This window comes from Rana temporaria, chromosome 12 (assembly GCF_905171775.1).
Source record: "Rana temporaria chromosome 12, aRanTem1.1, whole genome shotgun sequence".
Lineage (NCBI taxonomy): Eukaryota > Metazoa > Chordata > Amphibia > Anura > Ranidae > Rana > Rana temporaria.
Window position 1 is genome coordinate 90,989,431 of NC_053500.1, and position 17,085 is coordinate 91,006,515.

At 47.1% G+C, this 17,085-nt stretch overlaps 1 protein-coding gene across 1 annotated transcript in view; it reads left to right on the forward strand.

Annotated features, from left to right (window-relative positions):
* Window positions 1-17,085, forward strand: part of MLX (MAX dimerization protein MLX) — a 198,371-nt gene that overhangs the window by 93,149 nt on the left and 88,137 nt on the right. Inside the window, 1 exon segment of the mRNA XM_040331815.1 lies at window positions 430-510. Within this exon segment, the coding sequence (XP_040187749.1) occupies window positions 430-510 (81 nt within the window).

The window sequence follows — 17,085 nt, forward strand, 5'->3', positions numbered from 1 at the left end:
GTAAGTGGTGTTACACTGCATTTTGAAATTTTGTGATGGAAGATGTTCAGATAATACATTTTTAGTCACATGAATTTTATTATTCATTTGTCATGTATGTGTTTTTTGTTTGATTGCACAGAGTTTTATTTTTTTTTATTGCATTTTATGTGTGTGGGAAACACACAAACAGCTGCAGCCAATTATTATAAATGATATCATTTTTGGTTCACGATTTGTGTGGTATTGTGGAGACTTTGGTATAGAACTGTATCTAATTCACAGCTGAACAACTAATTTGGAATGCTCACTCAAACAGACCTGAAAATTGCACTCTGCACATGTGTGAACCTGGTCAATGGTATTAAGTTTGAAAGTATTGATTTCAACAATTTCCTTTCTCCTTCTTTCTTGGTGCAATGAAAAACTGATAATGTTTCATTATTCTAGGACATATGGAACGAAAAGGAAGCATAGTGTCCAGAGCAAACAGCATTGGCTCCACCAGTGCCTCCTCTGTTCCCAATACAGGTACATTTCCAGCTCATATGTTCCTAATTAAAGTACCACAGAACTCCGTTGAGGATTATTCTGTCTTTTGGGGGCCCATTTACACTCACGGTTTGTTAATGCACTTTTCCAGATGGCAGCACATAACACATATATCTGGTTATTACATTACTTGCTTGTTAATGCAAAGCCTTGTGAATACAGCCTTGAGCTCTGATCACAGTTGTGCACTTTTGGCAAAGTCCTAGTTCTATTACATGTAGCCAATTGCATTGCTCTGATCTCTTCCTGCAGTTCCAGTGCCCTTGACTATAAGCACAAATCTGATCACACATTCTACATAATATTTGGCACACATTTAACCATACCAAAAATTCTGAAGAGGTTTACATGTATATTGCATTCTCCAAAGGATAGTAACAATGTAGAATTTTTTTTTTTTTTATCTTTAAAATGATATATGATTCTATGATAGAATCTCCAAGCCTTTTTCTATTCGAAATGGAACACGGCAGGGATGCCTATTATCACCCATTATTTTTATTCTGACAATAGAACCTTTTTTAGGACGATTCAGGAGAACTCGCACATTAAGGGAATAGCAATAAAGGGAGAGGAACAGAAACTCGCGACCTATGCCGATCTAATTTTTTTTTCCAACTTTAAAGTTAACTATGGAAAATCGGAGGCGATGGAAATAGAAATAAATACCTCATTACATTTGATAACTACGCAATTTAATTTTAAATGGACAGAATCCCACAAAAGTTACCTAGGGACTAAAATATCGAAGAATTTGAATAAGCTATTTGAACTTCATTACACACCATTGGCGAGACGGATCAAGCTAGACTTTTTGAGATGTGATAAAGAAATCTTTTTTTACCAGAAAATTCAAGTTTATTGAGATGTAAAAGAGATATACATACCGAATTTTCCGGCGTAAAAGACGACTTTCTGGATGCAAAAAAATGCATCCAAAGTCGGGGGTCGTCTTATACGCCGGTGACAGTCTCCGTGCTGCGAGCGTCAATGATTTAAAAGCCGCTCCTTCTCCTCAGAGTGTCCTGTGATAGGCGGAACACAAATCTTCCCAGCAGCGCCTCTGTTCTGTGTTCCTCCTATCACAGATGCCTTCTCATCCTTGGACGAGATGAGAAGACGTCCGTGATAGGCGGAACACAGAACAGAGGCGCTGCTGGGAAAATTTGTGTTCCGCCTATCACAGGACAGTCTGAGGAGAAGGCGCGGCTTTCAAATCATTGACGCTCGCAGCATGGAGACTGTCACGGCCTGGTAGTCGATTCAGAAAAACGTGAGTAATTGCACTGTTCGCACAGTGGGGGGCAAGTTCAGGCACAGTGGGGGGCAAGTTCAGGCACAGTGAGGGGCAAGTGATGGCACAGGGGGGGCAAGTGATGGCACAGTGGGGGCATGTAATGTAATGGCACAGTGAGATTTGAAAAAGCCTGTTTCTGTCAGCGGTTCTGGCTACCCCCTCCGCTTCCAGAAAGACTAGTAGGAAGGGGGTAGTCTTATATGGCGAGTATATCCCAAAACCAAAATTTTTCCTGGAAAATTAGGGGGTCGTCTTATACGCCCAGTCGTCTTATACGCCGGAAAATACGGTACATGAAAAGCAATGGATTAACATCGACCAAGATTGAACAAGGGTTTTGCAGTTGTATATTGTAACTTTCAAGCCGTCTATCCGGTTCGTACCGGTCCTCGCATACATGAGCACATCATTACCAAAAAAATAAAAAATAACCAGATAAACACAAACCAAAAAAAAAAATAGAAAAAAAAAAAAAGGGAGGAGAACCGGAAACCAAGATGGGAAACCAAGAAATATTAGTACAGCCTTTTCTGAGTTATGCCTATACACCAACGTAATATCTTCCTTCTCCCCCTCCCTGAATATGATGTCCTCCCCCCAAAATCATCACCCTCCGTCCAAAACCACCATTTGGTAGTAACTCAGACCGTGCAAGTTTCCCCGTCTTCCAGCCATCTATCCCATATACTGGAAAATTTCTGTGGTCGCCCCCTATGGACATAGATCATCCTCCTGTATGGAAGAGTGATGTTCACCTCCCTTTTCCACTCCTCTAATGTTGGGGCCCTGGCCTGCATCCAGGCCTTGGCCACAACCTTCCTAGCCAGAAATAGTGTTTCACATATAAAGATAGTCTAATATTTGTCTACCTCCACATCTGGCAGTAATCCCAGGAGACATAATATTGGGTCCATGCCCACCGGAGATCCCATGTTGTGGAGGAATTGCGTCACCTGTAACCAGTAGGCTTGCACGTCCGAGCAGTGCCACAACAAATGATAAAACGAGCCTGCAGTTGCGGCACACATGGGGCACCCGGGGTTTCTTGTGGGTTGGAACTTTGCCAGTCTCATGGGTGTTGGATATGTGCAGTGAATTATATACAATTGTGTTAGTCTATCCGAGAGTTTGGGGGATGACGTCTTAACTCCCTCTAAAATCTCTCCCCAGTCAGTGTCTTCTATATGTCCTATGTCCTGTTCCCATTTCACCTTAGCCATCTGAGACACCCTGCCTACCCTACGCTGTCGGATAATATAATATAGATTAGATGTGAGTTTGGCTGAATCAGCTCCGAAAATGATATCTAGGGGCCCCCTTTAAATCCACTGCGACCAAGTCCAACTGTGTTCTAATCGCATGCCGAAGCTGTAAATACCTGGATAAAGAAATCTTTACATGGTTCGGGCGGACAAATATTATAAAGATTAACATGTTACCAAGGCTTTTGTATTTAATACAAACCCTGCCAATCAAGATCCCCCCCCCCCCCCCCCCAAGTTTTCTAAGAGATTTAAGATCAAGTTTTTTTTAGGTTATGTGGACGGGAAAGCCAGAAAGAGTACGTATAACTATCCTATCATTGCCTAAAGGAAAAGGAGGAATTGGGTTTCTGGACCCAGTAAGATATCAGGAAGCTTCTCACTTAGTCAGAGTGATGGAGTGGTGCGGATGTAACAAGAAGCCCTGGATACAAATGGAACAGATGAAGATGGATATTCCCCTAGAAGGCCTGGTCTGGATTCTGGAGGCAGAAGTGCCAAGGAAGTGCCACTGGAAGTAAAGAAACATCCAAAGATAGGCACCACCATACGAACAACTAAAAAGATCTTTAAAAAACAAATGTCGACATACCCTAGCCTGATACTGGGTACCACGGGAGTACTACGTCGAAGGGGTATTGTAGGGTTGGGTAAAGTAGTTATTCCTGCACTACAGTGGAAACTATGTGTGCAAGAGGGTAAAGGTGCGGCAACTACATATGGGCCAACCACTACCACAGTGAGACATGGAAAAAATCAAGAAATGGTGTTGCGCTCCAATAGCATAGAATGGTGGAATTGGTAAAATGTATAAATAACCAAAATAGTATAATTGATAAATGGATGTGCAAATATGCAAATAGACTGACTGAAAGATAAAAAAAATCGCTGTAAATGCCAAGATAAGATGCATCCAAATGCATATATATTTTTATTCGTACATTTATCCATTCATATATATTTCATTAACATTTTCATGTTTTATATACTTTACTCTTTATATGGAATTTATCGGGCTTGCATCATGAGACATCTACAGTTCACAGTACAAAAGAGAATAACCTATTTCTCTGGTATTCATATTTCTGTATATTTTTCTTTATCGTACATCACGGGACACAGAGCGGCATATTCATTACTATGTGGGTTATATGGAGTACCTTCAGGTGATGGACACTGGCAATCTCAAACGGGAAATGCCCCTCCCTATATAACCCCCTCCCATAGGAGGAGTACCTCAGTTTTTACGCCAGTGTCTTAGGTGTTGGTCATGGTTTAGCTTGCCTCCACATCCTTGGGATTAGGTGAGCTAACCGGTTCTGTCCAAAGGCCTCAGCGCTAAAGTGGTCAGTAACCGGACCCCAAACCAATGGGGTATAGCCCATAATGCTTTCTTTTTAGAGAGCTGGACCCTGGGCCCAGAACTTAGAAACCTTTGGGGGCCTAATGTTTCTGTTGCCAGAGTGCTATATGGGCCCAGGACAGTGGATCCTTCATAGGAACCCAGGGCCTGAAGGTCAATGCCCCACGAGATGGGGGAGATTGGCCTCTTGCTGTGCAAAGTCCTGCGGCATGGAGCAGGTAAGTGAGGGGAAACTTGCGGGAACTTGGTTCTTAGCAGGTTTTTTCTGGGGGGTTCACAGGGGACATGCCTAAAGTTATGCGCTGCATCTGGCAAATTAAGTCACATGTCTTAAAGATAGGATGGCTTTATGTGTATTCCCCATAAAAGGTGACCTCCCTGGTAGTATTGTAAACATTGAGAAAGAGGCCTGTGTGTATGTGTGTGTAAAGAGAGCTGTGCTTGCCTGCAAAGTTGCTGCCACGGTTCTTCCTCCTAGCCTGGAGACAGGACAAACTGTCTCCTCGTGTGGTCTCCTTAACCCAACCCCACCCCCCCCGCCGGCGGGCGCGCGCGCGTCCCCGTGATATGGGCGCAATTTCGCGCCGTTAGCTGAGGGGGAAGGGCGGGCCAGCATGTTAAAGGAAGGGGCGGCCCTTCCATTTGTTCCCAGCTCAGTGTATGCTGGAACTGAGAGGAAGAGACCAGAGCGGCAGCACGGGGCGCCGAGGACACACAGTGGCCAAAACAGTTATTACAGTCTTCAATAAGACTGTCCTGGAGCCTAGAGTTAGGCTGTTCTTTTCTATCTCAGCAGTTTTTTGGCAATACTACTAAGGGGGACAGAATGTTTTTTCTTTCTTGGGTTTGAAAAAAAAAAAAGAAAAAGAACCATTAACGGGAAAGAAGGCATTTTTTATCCCCCAAACGGGTTTTTGGGCAATAACTATTTATAGTTCCAAACACCGATAAGTTAGCAGGCGTACCTCAGTATTGTACCATGGCATCTGGGTCAGAGGGTACAAGAGGTGGGGATTCCCCCAGAGAGTCTGAGGTCTCGGACAAAGTTATGCCGCTGCTTTCCCGAGAGGGAGCCTTGGGACCATCGGGATCTGGGGCTGGAGCTGGCACGGGTCAGTCCAACCCTAGGGTGGTCACGGACGAGGTATTGTCCACCTCTTTAAAGGAGATGGAAAAAAGAATGGAAAAGATGATAGCCAAGGCTATGCGGGGCAAAAAACGGAATAGATCTCCGTCGCCCGATCGTGGACCCTCAGAGGAGGAGGTCCTTTCCGCAGGGGAATTGGACGACCTCTTGGACAAGGACCAAGCAGGTTCGGGGATCGAGGATCCGGATACAGGGGAGTCTGGGGCAGCCTCCCAAGGGAGAGCTGGTGGGTTCAAGCCTTAACGGACTTGGTCCATAGTGCATTCAACTTGCCAGTACCAGATCTCCAAGTATCGACTGTTTCAGCTTTGGGCTCACTAAAGGCGCCTCAAAACAACGCAGTTTTTCCGATCCATCCTCTGCTAGAGGAAGTTATGTTCCAAGATTGGACCAAGCCAGATAGAATCTTTTTACCACCTAAAAGATTCTCTGCCTTATATCCTATGGAAGATACATTTTCCAAGAGATGGGCAACCCCGGCGGTGGCATCTCATGTGTTAACAAATATTTAACATGCCCTGTAGAAAACATACAGGTGTTCAAGGATCCGGTGATAAACGCTTGGAAGCACTACTTTAAAAGCTCCTTCACTACTGCAGGGGCAGTAGTGCAGCCAGCTGTGGCTGCGATTGGGGTTGCACAAGCATTATCGGATCAAACTAAGCAGATGCTTAAACTTATTCCTGCCCAGCAGGCAGAAGAATTTTCTGATGTCCCTAGGGCCATACGCTTTACGGTAGATGCGATTAAGGATTCTATCCAGCAAGCGTCACGTTTATCGTTATCCCTTATCCATATGAGAAGACTCTTATGGTTAAAGAGCTGGGAGGCCGAGCCCCCATGCAAGAAGCTCCTGGTAGGGTTCCCCTTCCATGGAGGACGACTCTTCGGAGGAGACCTGGATAAATACATTCAGACCATTTCAAGCGGCAAAAGTACTCTTTTGCCAACCAAGAAAAAGTTTCAGGGGCCTGCGTTTAAACGACAGCACTCCCCTGGGCAGGGGCCCTCTAATGCCAAACAGTATCGACGGCCTCCTGCAAGATCAAACTTTAACTTCAACAGCAGGACAGGCCGCTAGAGGCAAGAAGCAGTGGTTTCGCAAACCAGCAAAACCAGCCCCCAAGCCGACCTTATGAAGGGGCGCCCCCACCCACGAGGGTGGGGGGAAGGCTGCGTCTCTTTTCAGAGGTTTGGGAAGCCAGCATTCCCGACAAATGGGTACGGTCTTCCGTGGCTACGGGCTACAAATTAGACTTCCTAAAGTTTCCTCCTCCTCATTTCCAGGAGTCAAGGGTTCCAAACGATCCGGAGAAGGGAGCCGCATTAATGACGGCATTGAATCATCTACTCTCCCAGGAAGTAATAGTAGAGGTACCAGTCCTAGAACAAGGGCTGGGTTTCTACTCCAACCTATTCATCATCCCAAAGTCCAACGGAGATGTCAGGCCAATTTTGGACCTAAAGATGGTAAATGCATACCTAAAGGTCCGCTCATTTCGGATGGAATCCGTGCGGTCAGCAGCTGCCACACTCCAAAAAGACGACTTCATGGCATCCATAGACATAAAGGATGCCTACCTTCATGTTCCAATTTATCAGCCACATCAAAGATATCTACGCTTTATGGTGGCTTCGCGTCATTTCCAATTCGTGGCGCTTCCCTTTGGGTTGGCTACGGCCCCCCGGGTGTTCACGAAGGTCCTAGCTCCAATCCTAGCCAAGCTAAGGATCCAAAGGGTCACGATCCTAGCGTACCTGGACGACCTCCTAGTCATAGATCACTCGTCTCATGGCTTGGAACGAGCAGTGGCCCTCACGGTCCAGTACCTCGAGAGGTTCGGCTGGGTCCTAAATCGAGAAAAGTCAGCATCCAGCCCACAAGGCAGTTGGAATATCTCGGCATGAGGTTAGACACAGAACAACAAAGGGTGTTTCTACCTCTGATAAAGGTCAAAGCCATCAAGGAATTAATCCTACTGGTTCTAAGCAAGAAAGAACCGACTATTCGCCTATGTATGCGGTTACTAGGCAAGATGGTGGCCACATTCGAGGCGGTACCGTACGCCCAGAGCCACACTCGCATCCTGCAGGCAGCCATCCTGTCAGCATGGAGCAGGAGGCCACAGGCCTTGGATATCCCTTTGCCGCTCTCATCAAGAGTCCGACAAAGTCTGTGTTGGTGGTTAGACCCTCAGAATCTAGTGAAGGGGAAGTCTTTCAGCCCAGTGGCTTGGAAGATAGTAACCACAGACGCCAGCCTGACGGGCTGGGGAGCAATTTGATGGTTGCACTCGCCAGGTACTTGGGCAAAGCCAGAGAGGCAGTTGCCCATCAACATCTTGGAGCTCAGAGCTGCTCGACTAGCCCTCAGGGCTTGGACGTCCAAATTGCAGGGGTTCCCGGTGAGAATTCAATCAGACAATGCCACGGCCGTGGCATACATAAATCACCAAGGGGGAACCAAGAGTCAAGCCACTCAGAGAGAGGTGAGCTTGATTCTCCTGTGGGCAGAGGCTCATGTGCCCTGCATATCGGCAATATTTATTCCAGGAGTGGACAACCTTCAGGCGGACTTCTTAAGTCGCCAGACTCTGTTGCCGGGGGAATGGTCTCTACATCCACAAATCTTTCAAACACTCTGCCAAAGATGGGGAGTGCCGGACGTGGATGTCATGGCATCGAGACTCAACAAGAAGCTAGACAGGTTCATATCCCGCTCAAGGGATCTGATGGCCTGCGGAACCGATGCGCTGGTTTGCCCTTGGCATCAGTTCAAACTTCTTTATGTATTTCCCCCGCTCCAGTTACTACCCCGCCTGCTGCGCAGGATCAGGGTGGAGCACATACCAGTCATCCTGGTAGCTCCAGCATGGCCCAGAAGGGCATGGTATTCACTAATCCTGAAGATGGTAGTGGGAGACCCTTGGACTCTTCCTCTACGGCCAGACCTGCTATCGCAAGGTCCGATCCTCCACCCTGCCTTACGGCATCTAAATTTGACGGCCTGGAAGCTGAATCCCTGATTCTCAGGGGTAGAGGTCTGTCTCAGAAAGTAATCTCTACCCTAATCAGAGCCAGGAAACCGGTCTCTAGGGTGATTTATTACAGGGTCTGGAAGGCCTATGTAGGCTGGTGTGAGTCCAAGCGATGGCTTTCTCGCAAGTTTACCATCGATAGAGTATTAAGTTTTCTCCAGCTAGGAGTGGATAAAGGACTGGCATTAAGCACAATCAAGGGACAGATTTCAGCTTTGTCAGTGTGGTTTCAGCGGCCGCTGGCCACCCACTCGCTAGTTAAGACCTTCCTTCAAGGGGTCTTACGTATTAATCCTCCAGTTAAATCCCCGCTTTGTCCGTGGGATTTAAATCTTGTTCTGTCAAGTTTACAGAAACAACCTTTTGAGCCGTTGGCTGAAATTCCTTTGGTTTTACTGACAAGGAAGTTAGTATTTTTGGTCGCCATAGTTTCCGCCAGAAGAGTATCGGAACTGGCAGCCTTATCCTGTAAGGAACCATATCTTATTTTACATAAGGACAAGGTCGTTCTCCGCCCTCATCCTTCCTTCCTACCAAAGGTTATATCCAGTTTTCATCTAAACCAGGATTTGGTATTACCATCCTTCTTTCCTAAACCTACTTCCAGAAAGGAAGGGTTGCTGCATACCTTGGATATTGTCAGGGCCATGAAGGCCTATCTTAAAGCTACAGAGAAGATCCGGAAAACAGATGTGTTGTTCATTTTACCAGATGGGCCCAAGAAGGGGCAGGCAGCTGCAAAATCCACCATCTCAAGGTGGATTAAACAGTTAATCACTCAGGCCTACGGCTTGAAGGGGTTGCCTCCTCCGTTATCATTAAAGGCTCATTCTACTAGGGCCATGGGCGCCTCCTGGGCAGCACACCACCAGATCTCTATGGCTCAAGTTTGCAAGGCGGCAACCTGGTCTTCTGTCCACACGTTTACAAAATTCTACCAGTTGGACGTAAGAAGGAATACTGATACAGCCTTTGGGCAGGCAGTGCTGCAGGCTGCAGTTTGAGACCCTCGGATTCCGGGGGCTCCCTTTTGAGTTAAATTTAAAATTTAAAATTATTTTTTCTCAACTAAGTTGGATTTATTATGATTTGAGTATATCTCTAAATTAAATCCTTTTGTCTTTGGAAGATGTTCTCCCTCCCCTCATTGTAAGCATTGCTTTGGGACATCCCACATAGTAATGAATATGCCGCTCTGTGTCCCGTGATGTACGATAAAGAAAAAGAGATTTTTAATACAGCTTACCTGTAAAATCTTTTTCTTGGAGTACATCACGGGACACAGAGCTCCCACACCTCTTATGGGGACCATTTTGGGAGGCATACTGCTTGCTACAAAACTGAGGTACTCCTCCTATGGGAGGGGGTTATATAGGGAGGGGCATTTCCTGTTTGAGATTGCCAGTGTCCATCACCTGAAGGTACTCCATATAACCCACATAGTAATGAATATGCCGCTCTGTGTCCCGTGATGTACTCCAAGAAAAAGATTTTACAGGTAAGCTGTATTAAAAATCTCTTTTTTACTGATTTTTATTCATATGTTTTCCATCTGTCCTTCTACAACTCTATATCGCTGTATTTCGCCGCTTTTACGTCTTTCATTCACTATTTGATTTTTGTCATTAGCATATATAAGAAATATCTATCTCATCTTCACCATTCTTTGCAATGTGTATCTATGTTTATTAGGCCACTGTGTATTCACATATATCAACATATTCGCTCCCCCTCTTTGTTTCTGGATAAATAATTGCCAACACATTATTGATCTACAATACACCTCCCCCGATCATGATTTATGACCGGGACGGGGTTTTTCTGCACATGTTTATCACCTTAGACACTAACACTCACTACTTTCATTTTCACTGACACATATTATTCTATTTTTACTTTTATTATATATCATATGTGTATTGTAACATTCGGGGCTATAGCTCGGTGGGATTAAGTGCACAAACCGTTCACCTGAACATAAAAAGGCTTTTATTCATAGGTCAACAAAAAAATAAGGCTTTTCTCAGCACACAAGGAAAACTATAAACGAAAAGTTCACTTAGCTTCAGCATCAAGGCCGTTTTCTCCCTGGCTTCCTTAGTCAGGGGGATCTGCCAGTACCCTTTTGTGAGGTCCAGCGTGGTGATGTACCTGGCAGGACCTAACCTCTCAATCAGCTCATCTACCCGTGGCATGGGATATGCGTCAAACTTGGAGACTTCATTAAGTTTTCTGAAGTTGTTGCAGAAGCGGAGGGTGCCGTTGGGCTTGGGTACCAACACGATTGGACTTGACCACTCGCTCTGCGACTCTTCAATGACTCCAAGCTCGAACATTCTTTTAACCTCTTCCGACACTGCCACCCTATGAGCTTCTGGGATACGGTAAGGCCTTAATCGGATTTTTACATTCGGCTCGGTCACAATGTCATGCTCAATGACATTGGTGCGACCGGGCAACTCTGAAAACATATCCTTATTTCTTTGTAAAAATTATTTTGTTTGCTGGGTTTGGGGCCCAGTCAGGGTAGCAGCAACCTGCACCAGGTCGATCCCTGCATGGTCCCCTGACTGTACCCCTACTACCGCGGACACTTGTTCTCTGTCTCTCCAGGGTTTCAACAAATTAACATGATAGATCTGGTATGGTTTTCTTTTCCCTGGCTGGTGTACCTTGTAGTCCACCTCACCGACTTTCTCTACCACCTCAAACGGGCCTTGCCACTTGGCCAAGAATTTACTCTCTACCATGGGTATTAGAACAGCCACCCGGTCTCCTACTTGGAACTGTCTAATTTTAGTCGACATGTTATACACTCTTCTTTGGGCATCCTGAGCCTTCTGCATGTGCTCCCTCACCAGCGGCATCACCTTAGCCACTCTCTCTCGCATTTGAGAGATATGCTCTACCACCGTTTTATGCGGTGAGGACTCACTTTCCCATGTCTCTTTTACCAGATCAAGTAATCCCCAGGGCCTTCGTCCATACACTAATTCAAATGGTGAGAAGCCCGTGGATGCTTGTGGAACCTCCCGGATAGCAAACAGAGCAGGGAGTAGCATATCCCAATCCTTACCATCTTTCTGGACTACTCTTTTCAACATGGACTTTAGGGTTTTATTAAACCTCTCAACCAGGCCATTGGTCTGCGGGTCATAGACGGACGTCCGCAACTGCTTAATTTGGAACAGTTTGCACAAGTCCGCCATCACCTTTGACATAAAAGGCGTACCCTGATCCGTCAGTATCTCTTTGGGGAACCCATTTGAAACAATTCCCTGGCAATGGCCTTAGAGGAGACTTTCCTCAAAGGGATGGCTTCTGGATACCTAATTGCATAATCTAAGATTACCAATATGTGTTGGTGCCCCCGGGCCGACTTTACCAGGGGTCCCACCAGATCCATAGCGATTCGCTCAAACGGGACCTCAATAATTGGCAAGGGTACCAGAGGATTTCTATAGTGGGACACTGGGGCGGTTAACTGGCAAATGGGACAAGACGCACAATACCTTTTTAACTTCGGCTTTCAGCCCTGGCCAGTAAAACCGGTCGGTTATCCTGGCCTCTGTTTTCTCCGCCCCCAGGTGTCCTCCCAGTGCATCGTTGTGGGCCAGATCAAGGAGCATCCGCCTATACGGTTGGGGAACCAGCAACTGCTCCACAGTTTCCCCTCGGCTCTCAGCCACTCGATACACCAAGTCCCCCTTCAATGCAAAGTGAGGAAACCTCTGATCTGCGCCTGGCATTTGTGAGACCCCATCAATAACAGAAACCTGCTCTCGAGCATTGATCAAGGTAGGGTCCTGTAATTGGGCGGTGCCGAACGCACCCCTGGATATATCCAGGTCTGGATGTACTGGCCTTGAGGACGTTTCCCCTTCCCCCTCCTCAACCTGGGAGAGCTCCTCATCATCCTCCCCCAGCATAACTTGCAATGGGAAGACTTCCCCCCCTCAGAGATCAACTCGGTTTCTAGACCTGGGACAGGGGCATTATCCTCCATATTAGCATTCTCTGCCGTTTCATTATTGGTGACAGGTGTCTCCATATCAGAGGGGTATGTTGGGGAGGTTTCAGGTTCGGATGCCTCAGACCCTGTCCCTTCCAGGTCCAGTGTCCCCAGTTCTCCTGGCAGCCCCATCTGTACCTGGGTCCATAGTTCCAGAAATAGTGGACAGTCCCGCCCCACTATGATGTCATGAATTAAACTTTTTACCACCCCAACCTCCTGTGTAACTGAGGCATGGCCATAGGAAACAGTCACCGGGACCAAGGGGTACTCCTTGGTGTCCCCATGGATACACACTACCCGTAGTGTCTTGGTTACTGGCCCAAGCCTCCCAAGTACCCTGGCATGTACTAGTGTTACCATGCTACCGGAGTCCAGTAGAGCCCTGGCAGGAAGGTGGTTCACCCACACTTCACACTCAAACCGTCCTGCAGCCAGATCAAGATGAGTGGCACACACACTTTGCACATAGAAGGAGCTTCTCCGACCAATCCCGCAGTCCATAGGCTCCTCCTGCAGTGGGCATTGTGCCCGGGTATGCCCCCAGGACCGACACCGACACCAACACTGTAGATCCCCTGTCCTTGGGGCAGGCGCCAACCTTCGTGCTTCTGCGGAAGCTGATGCAGGTCTGCGAATTCCCATGTCTGGTAGGGCTTCTCTCCTAGGTGTTGTGGTCGGTCTGGTTGGCCTAAGCGTGTGTTCCCGACGCTTGGCAGGCCCAAGCAAGTCCTCTACAACGGTATACCTTTCAACCAACTCAACCAGCTGGTCAGCAGTTGCAGGGTCTCCATGGCTTACCCAGCGCTGTAGGTCCTCCGGCAGGGACCGCAGGTACCAGTCCATCACCACCCGTTCCACCATTTGTGGACCGGACAACTTTTCGGGCTGCAGCCATTTTTTGACCAACTGTATCAGTTCATGCATTTGTGACCTGGGTGGTCTGTCAGGTTTGTACCTCCAGCGATGCACCCTCTGAGCCCGGATGGCTGTGGTTACCCCCAGGCGGGCCAGGATCTCTGCCTTCAGTCGCTCATAGTCGCTGATGTGCTCAGACGGGAGATCAAAGTAGGCCTTTTGCGGGTCACCGGTGAGGAAAGGGGAGATAATACCAGCCCATTGGTCACGGGGCCACCCCTCTCTCTCTGCTATCCTTTTGAAGGTGGTAAGAAAGGCCTCTACATCATCACTGGGTGTTAACTTTTGTAAAAAATGACTGGCTCTCACGGACACTGGGTTGCTAGTGGCAACGACCGCTTGCTCTCGTCCCTGAACCAGCCGCCGTACTGCCTCCTGCAAGGCAGCCACCTGCGCTTGAGAGGACTCCTGCTGAGCCGTAAACTGGGTGACTAGCAGTCGTGTGTTTTCTTGCTGCTGAGCCATCGCTTCCTCATGGCGACGGTTTGCCTCTGCCAACGCTTGCTGCTGGGTCACAGTGGCTTGTGCCAGAGCCTTGATGACCTCCTCCATGCCTTTGTCTGTTTGCAATGTCTGGGCTGACTTTACCCAAGACATGCCATAAGTACACTGTCTCTTTAAATGTCAGTTTTTAGTTTTTAAACAGTTTTTGCGCCTGCAAATGCACTTTGCCCGCATTCGACACCAGTTGTAACATTCGGGGCTATAGCTCGGTGGGATTAAGTGCACAAACCGTTCACCTGAACATAAAAAGGCTTTTATTCATAGGTCAACAAAAAAATAAGGCTTTTCTCAGCACACAAGGAAAACTATAAACGAAAAGTTCACTTAGCTTCAGCATCAAAATAAAGTCTGCTTATCTTCAGCACCAAAAATAAGTCAAAAGAAAACACATACAGTTCGTTGGTAGATGGGTCTTCACCCCCTGTAATCCAAAAGTCCTCACTGTATTGTGAACAGCAGCTATCAGACTCCCAGCTTGTCCTCACAGGTGCAATCTCCACACACCTCCACCATCACTTCCTGTTTTAAATGGGTGGTTCTCTGGGAGTGTTAACACCTTGTGTGCTGGCTCTTCATTGTTTAGGAGTGGAGGCTCTTTCCCACCCAAATAGCACTTTAGAGCCTCCAGAATTCCAGGCCCCAAATTACTCTATCAAAACAGATAGAACTGCGAGCCAGTCCTCTCTGGATTAATTCTTACCTGGAACCCTTCACCCACTTTGGGTGACCCCCTGAACACTCTTCCCGCTATTTAAAGGGACCATAGCCCAAATAGTGGTGCTGTATAGCACCCGTCCAGGACCCAACCCTGGTGTCCTGTACAGTATATACAACTTCCTATCGATCTTCACAATTTTTATTTTCATTTTCACATCCATTGCTTTGTATAATCATTTGATAGCATTTCATTGTATTATGTTTCTTTACACTTTCACTTACTCACTTATGCACATTGAGTTCACGTATATATATTTATGTTGATTAATGTTGTATTTTGGAATTTTCTCCACATATATTTTTTGGTATGCACAGGTGGGCTGTGACTCTATATTGGCCTTAGGTGTGTCCTGTTACCATAGGCCCCTCCTAGCCAATTACCAATAGAGGTCACATGTCCCCCTTTGATCTCTATATATATCAAACAGTTTTATTGCATGTTAGCCATGAATAAGCACTGATTTTGTGCGAAACGTCGGCTGTTCCCCTGTTCCTGTTGTTGTGATCTGGTGATGTATCTGCTGTTCATTTAATAAAAGACAACCTGTACGGTTTTTGGAGTGCGGCCATCCATCCTTCATCTATCTTTCTTTCTCGTACATCACGGGACACAGAGCGGCATATTCATTACTATGTGGGTTATATGGAGTACCTTCAGGTGATGGACACTGGCAATCTCAAACAGGAAGTGCCCCTCCCTATATAACCCCCTCCCATAGGAGGAGTACCTCAGTTTTTTCGCCAGTGTCTTAGGTGTTGGTCATGGAATAGCTTGTCTCTACATCCTTGGGATCAAGGCAGGCTAACCGGATCTGTCCAAGGTGCATCAGAGCCAAAGTGGACAGTACCCGGGCCCCTAGCTAGGGGGTTTTGCCCATAATGCTTCTCTTTCAGAGAGCTGGATCCTGGGCCCAGGACTTAGAACCCTTTGGGGTGCCTAAAGTCCCTGTTTGCCAGGATGCTATATGGGTCCAGGACAGTGGGTTCCTTCAAAGGACCCCAGGGCCTGAAGGTCTAGACGCCACCCACGGAGATGGGGGAAGATTGGACCACTTGCTGTGCAAGGTCCTGCGGCATGGAGCAGGTAAGAAAGGGGGGGTCTGCGGAACTTGGTTAGGCAGCAGGCTCTCCAGGGGGGATCTTTTGGGGGAGTTTGCCTGAGTATGCTCTTGCATTGGCAGTCTGGGGCCACTATGTCTGTGTAAGACAGGATGGTCTGTGTTTTTACTCCCCATATGTGTGATCTCCCTAGTCTATGTGTTGCAGGTTCTATCTGGCTGGGCGCTAGGTGGGGTATTAGTGTGTGCCTACTCTTTACCCTGAACTAGGGAGGTGTCTGCGCCTACCTGAAGGTTCTTACCTGGCCGGGTGCTGTGCGGATGTTTCCTCTGTGTCTTGTCTTCTCTCCTGCGTCCCTGCAGCATGCTGCTTCCACCATGGCCCCCCCCGTGACACGGGCACGCGCGCAGGCGCGTGCACAGCGATTTATAAAAAAAAAAAAAAAAAGACGAAATTCGCGCCGTTTTTAGAGGGGGGGGCGGGACGTTGGATCTCATAAGAGGAAGGGGCGGCCCTTCCTCTGTGCTGTATTGGCTCAGTTCATTTCTGAGCTCAGGAGAGGAGGACACAGAGCGGCAGCAGTGCAAGCCTGATGCACAGTGGCACCCGGTGGCGCAAGGGAGTATTGCACTTCTGACAAACAGAACTAGCTTTTCAATCTAGCCTAAACATTTCCTTACAGCAGGTGGATTCTTGCAATTTCTCTTGTGGGGAGACAATGTGATTCCGTAGAAAAAGGGAAAAAAGGGACTCAGGATCCAAAAAATCCTAAAAAAAAAAAAAAGAATATATATGCATAATTGAAAAAAAAAATAGGGAACACATATTGGTCTCCCCATTGGGTTTTTTGGGCATTAGTTGTTACTACTGTCCCCTTAAAACCGCATAGTTTTTTCTCCTACCTACATCAGTCAGTTGTTGTAAGTAGGGGTGCCTCGGTATTGTACCATGGCTTCCAAAGCATCAGGATCAGGGGAAATGGCAAGAGGTGCCAGAGGACAAAGGGGTTCCCCCTCAGATTCTGAAGGTTCGAGTCGGGATATGCCTGTACTCTCCCCACAAATTATTCCAGTAGTGGGTGCCTTGGTTGAGCCATTAGGGGGATCTGGTGTTGAGGCTAGTTCAGATCCACCCAACCCTGTGTTTGTCACAGAGGAAATGCTAGCCCTTTCCTTGGGGGGACTAGAGAAGAGATTGGCAACTATGATTGTCAATTCCATGTCGGGCAAGAAGCGGA